This window comes from Coenobita brevimanus, chromosome 94 (genome assembly GCF_032717465.1).
Source record: "Coenobita brevimanus isolate Jiangsu-jjx chromosome 94, ASM3271746v2, whole genome shotgun sequence".
Taxonomy (NCBI): Eukaryota; Metazoa; Arthropoda; class Malacostraca; order Decapoda; family Coenobitidae; genus Coenobita; species Coenobita brevimanus.
Genome location: NC_137047.1, coordinates 21,321,714 through 21,327,423, shown reverse-complemented (window position 1 = coordinate 21,327,423; position 5,710 = coordinate 21,321,714). Strand labels below are relative to the sequence as shown.

The following is a 5,710-nucleotide window of genomic DNA, read 5'->3' as shown; positions in this document are numbered from 1 at the left end:
ACATCCGTGATTCACTTTACCAATGATTATTGTTAAAAGCAGAGACTTACACTGCTGCCGTCTGCTCTTTCAGGATACCACGTTGAGAAGGGATCAATCGTTTTCGTGAACAATTTTTTGATGAACAATGCAGAAGATCTCTGGGAAGAGCCCCTTAAATTCAACCCTGGTAGGTTCCTTGTTGACGGATCCCTGAAGAAGCCGGCACACTTCATTCCGTTCAGCACGGGGAAGCGGGCTTGTGTTGGGTCCAAGGTTGTGGCTAACATCACCTTCATCGTCATCACCACACTGCTGCAAAGGTACGACATCAGCATCCCCGAGGGCGTCACCCCAGACCTGCCCCGAGGAAGAATCTCCCTGGACTGGAACCCGTATGAACTCATTTTCAAGCTCAGGGAATAAGCGCCCTCCAGCGCAAAGCGCCATCTTGGACACTGTCGAAAGATTCATGCGTTAATATATCTGACAAAATCTTTCAGATGGTATGCCAGTTTGGACTTTAAAAAAATACTCGGAGTACCTAAAACTTGCAAAAATTACTAATATACCCACATAGGAAAGCTTAATCTCGCTGTTTACGCTCTCTCAAAGGGAAATCACTTACAGCGAAGAATGCGTAAAAACTTCATTAAGCCATGATATCATTTACATTAATACAGTACTATATTAAGGAGGCTGTATACAAGTCTGTATAATACTTATGATTTAAGTACATATTCTGAGTGGCTGGCTAGTTAAGCCCATTACAATGTAAGCAATGTTGGTCTTCTAAAGTACCGCAGCCACAAACATCAGTCTTTGTAACTTCCACACAGAGGGGCTACACGGATAACGTGAACTGCGGGGTGGGTGCCCTGCTCTCGTCCCCGCTCCCTTCTCCCTCCTCTGTCCCGGCGGCCACACACACACACACACACACACACACACACACACACACACACACACACACACACACACACACCACACACACACACACACACACACACACCTCGGATGAAGCCGCCTCTATAAATAAGTAACACACGAGTTACCATTAATAATAAGTCACTCGGCAATGCGTGCTGGCTCCTAACAGCTAATTCCATACATTATGACATCACAAAATCATTTTTGTGCTGTTCGACACAAAGGAGCCGTTTCGCTGTATATATAAAACGCTCACACCATGTATAACTCATGAGTTGCACTCTTTCTCAGAGAGAATACCAGTTTAAACTCACTTCACGTTCTTACCTCTTGTGATACGAGCACAGTTTACTGTCTTATCTGTCGTACAAATCAGTTTCACTGACAGGCTCTTAAATAGCCCATACACTTTCTTCCCATAATATCACATTTTGCCTCACTGATTAATCAGATTTCAGGAATGATATTCAAGGAATTTTGTAAAATTATACGTATTTTCTCATCATACCGATACAAAGATTTTTTTTCATCTAAAGATATTAGTGTGTTAATACGTATCGCATTAACTTGATATCTTTAGTAATTTGATCTTGTGGGGTTATTTTCATTGGCTGTTGGTCTCACTAGTCCCTGTTGTTGATAGTGGCGAGGGGCGAGCAGGCCCCGGACAAACAGCACCCCCATCCACCCACCATACCATCCACCCTGCTCGCCCCTCACCATATTTATTATAATACGTTGTTTAGCTGTAACCATACCTAACGAAGCCATGGAAAGTTTCTGACTGAATACACACTCTACCATAATTTTTCCATGACTTCGTATGTGTATAATTGTTTACATGTGTTTTGTAACTGTTTCTATGTCTGTTATTTTTATATCCTCTGTTGCCACAGCTTGGTAGTTTCCTCAATTATTTATTTTTAAGAGGTCAAGTGATCGTTCCCATGACAATGTTGTTTTCTTAACGCAGTAGCATTCATCGACGGTAGGCAGCTTTATGTGCTTGGCTCACAGGTACGCAGTCGACAGTTACCAGGACACCTTTTACTATATACTAGGATTATCCAAAACCAAATTATATTCTGTGTTAATAATCAAGCCTCCCATAAATGTGAGTATACATATACCGAACAAAAATTGTCGACCCATGTAGCTATCACATTTATTTACTTCCATCAAGGTGGAAATATCCTGGTGATCGTCATTTAATTTTCATGATGTGTTTGCAGTGTGTTTACCTGTCCAGGCTCGGTGCTGTCCTGAGTTGGGTCGGTGAAGGCTTGCTTGTTTATATGATCTCCTCGTTCATGTTCGCTGGTCGGAAATGTTTCATCATGTTCTCCCTCATCTTCCTTCATCCTCTCCTCTGACCCCTCCCCTCGCACGCCTCTGTGCCTTCGCCCTCCCCTCCCCCTCCCGCGACCCAACCCCACCACGCCTGTATTTATTTTTGCGCATCATCACCCGTGTTTGTGCTTTGTACTAAGACGGTTGGAATAAATATATGAAAAATACCTGATAGTGTTTTTATTCTGGTTAGCCTTCCTGTTACATTGCTCTCCCTCAGTACTATAATTATTGTAGATCACCCACAGCTTGATGGAAATGTTTCTTGCTTTGCAAACTACATAGTTTTTGGAATGCCAGACTTGCTTTGAAAAAGTATGAAAAGTTTATAAAACTTCACCTCAAGGAGTCGAATATCGTAATGATTATTTTTAAAAAAATGAACACAGAGCTTTAATTCTACATCGTAAAGAATTCAGAACCAATTACTGGAAACTGTTTTCATTATAACAGAAAATGGGTACACGAATGAGGGAGCTTTGACATGTACAAAATCACAATGGTTTTCATAAACCACCAGCATCTGTACTGCTGAACTACGAGAGGAGGGCTTGACCCTGTTGGATAAACATGGTATATATATATATATATATATATATATATATATATATATATATATATATATATATATATATATATATATATATCATCACCATCATCAGCCGTTGAGTGTCCACTGCAGGGCCGACCTATCCCGACTGAAATGGGGACGATACAGCCAATGTATCTCTACCAAGTGGCTTAGGCTGTCTTATATATACTGTATACAGTATATATATATATATATATATATATATATATATATATATATATATATATATATATACATATGAATTATATATTCCTTGTCTCTCCTCTCTCTTGTTTCCTCAATGGCTCACAGTCGCCATCCTGAAGAATACACTTCATATCTCTCTCTCTCTCTCTCTCTCTCTCTCTCTCTCTGTATATATATATATATATATATATATATATATATATATATATATATATATATATATATATATATATATACAACCCAGAGGAACGGCATATTGTCGAATCTGCCAGCTCTTCTTACCCGTCCTACATGTGACACTGAGACCAGTCCTGATCCACACACACACACACACACACACACACACACACACACACACACACAGTACATATACAAAACATTCATTAATAAATAACCATTGCAATGAGTGGTTGCACATCGGCTCTACCGGGCTACGAAAATAAAAGCATTGATCCTAACGTGGACATATGACTACATCAACACACGAAACAACAGATCGCACACACAGACAAAAAACAGACTTAAGATCTAACAATGAAGCAGTAACTAAATATGCACAAATAACACAAAATAAAACAAACACAGGAAAGGTATGTAGCTGCACTCCACAGCAAGAGACCCGGGGGGTGGTTCTCGGGGGTTCTACCCGGCATAAAACCTGGTTAGGTGGTGGTGGTGCGCCACAGTGCGAAATTCCGTGTTTAAAAAAAAAAAAAAAAAAAAAAAAAAAAAAAAAAAAAATCGACGTCCGATTGGCCGTGCATACACGCACTGCTCGGAAGCCCCTGGGGGTCTTCTAACCCCCCCCCCAACTCCAACTGAGGGCGACCTTTAGGGGTCCCATCCTGTCTAAGACATGATCCTGGGTGAGGTTTAACACTGCATAATTTTGTGTTCCCTGATAAAAATAAGAAAAAATGGCATTCTTCCACGAGCGGAAGAGTCCCATTCTGCCTAAAACCTGGTCTAGATGGAAGTCTGCCACCATGGAAATTTTCGTTTTCCTAAGTTAAAAGCTGTCTGAACAGAACCCCAGAAAGCCACCACCCTCTTGGAGAGTGGCTCTCAGAGATCCTACCCTGCCTAAAACCTGGTTTGGATGGAGGTGTGCCTCTGCATAATTTCATGTTCGTGGTCAAATTAAAGATGTGGCCATGCATACTGGCATTACCCTACACCCCTGGGGTTCGCTTCACTGTGGCAGACGGACTTCGGTGGTTCCCCCAAACTTGGTCCAGCTGTAGGTCTACCAGTGTGCAAAATTTCGTGTTCCTGGTAAAAAAAAATATATATATATATACATTTCCCTTGGGGGTCGTCTTCGTCCATGAGGTGTAGGTCTACTATTGTGCAGAATTTCGCTTTCCTCAGTTATGAAAAAAAATTACTGTGCATTCAATAGCTGGGTGGAACCCCAATGGTGGTCAGTCCTCGAAGATCAACCCTGTCGAAAACCTGGTGTTGGTGGAGATTTGTCGCTACGCAGAATTTCATTCTCCAAGGAAAAACTGGCCGTGCATATACCGGTGTTGATCACGACCACCAGAGGCTGCCTCCCCCACTGGTCCTGGCATGGAGCTACCATGGAACAAATTCATTTTCCCGGGCACTACCAAACGCTCCCAGCTGACTAAAAACGGATTCTATTAGAACCATTGTTCTCTGCTCAACCCTTGAGAAATGCCATGTCTCACCCACTCTGTGGAGAAGGGACAATTTCCCCTACACACACCCACCTCGACACAGTAAAAATATATTTTGACAGAGATTAAGGGTGTATGCTGGAAGAGAGAGAGAGAGAGAGTGTGTGTGTGTGTGTGTGTGTGTGTGTGTGTGTGTGTGTGTGTGTGTGTGTGTGTGTGTGTGTGTGTGTGTGTGTGTGTGTGTGTGTGTGTGTGTGTGTGTGTGTGCGCGCCCATAATGATGGGAAGAAGAAAGCCAGAATATTTCCAGGATAAAAAAAACAAGGGAGGGCGGGAAAGGGGCCAAAGAAATATAGCAAAAGTGAAATAAACTAAAACATTAATCACCAGGAAGAAAAAAAAAGTCCCATCTCATTTTCCCTTCGAAGAGCAAAGACCCACAGCCGGACTACGGTTTCCCTAGTACCTATTCCTTTGCGATTTATTTTTGGATACAGCTGGCTAATATACTCGTGACTTTGCGTTTACGCAGGGTATGACGATATGAGAATGGCTTTAACAACATCCAAGTGGGCAGTAAGGTGTAATATGGAAAATAAATCACTTGGGAAGAGGTGTTAGGAAGCTAATACTGGCTGCTGACTATTGATTCTCCGACGGCCATTCAACCACTAGACCACAAGGCATCGAATAAAGCTAACTGAAAAATTATGAGAGAGAGAGAGAGAGTAAACTACGATATGTATGGTTTGCTGTGGTGAGAGTGGATGGAGACTCGGTAGTTGTGGGGTTTTCCATGATGAAGGGATGGGAGGGAATTTCCCGGTGAGGCTGTAGGACACACTGAGGGTAATCTGCGTCCACATTATACCACTGTTCCAATTTACATAAGCCACCTCCACAGACGCTGCACCCAGTCACTGTTACAGCTCTCCTGTTGGTACCCGTAGTGCCTTAACTTTAAATTCCCTTCGTCATCCAAGCCATAATAACCAAACTTTGGGTAATCCGTAATGGCGTAACATGGTAC

General features: G+C 42.2%; 1 protein-coding gene across 1 annotated transcript in view; it reads left to right on the top strand.

The window, feature by feature from the left end:
- The window catches only part of spo (spook), a 6,413-nt gene extending 5,793 nt beyond the window's left edge, over window positions 1–620 (top strand). Inside the window, exon 6 of the mRNA XM_080282759.1 lies at window positions 74–620. Coding sequence (XP_080138885.1) covers window positions 74–405 — 332 coding nt within the window. The 3' untranslated portion in view covers window positions 406–620. The remainder of the gene's footprint in view (window positions 1–73) is intronic.
- The last annotated feature ends 5,090 nt before the right edge of the window (window positions 621–5,710 follow it).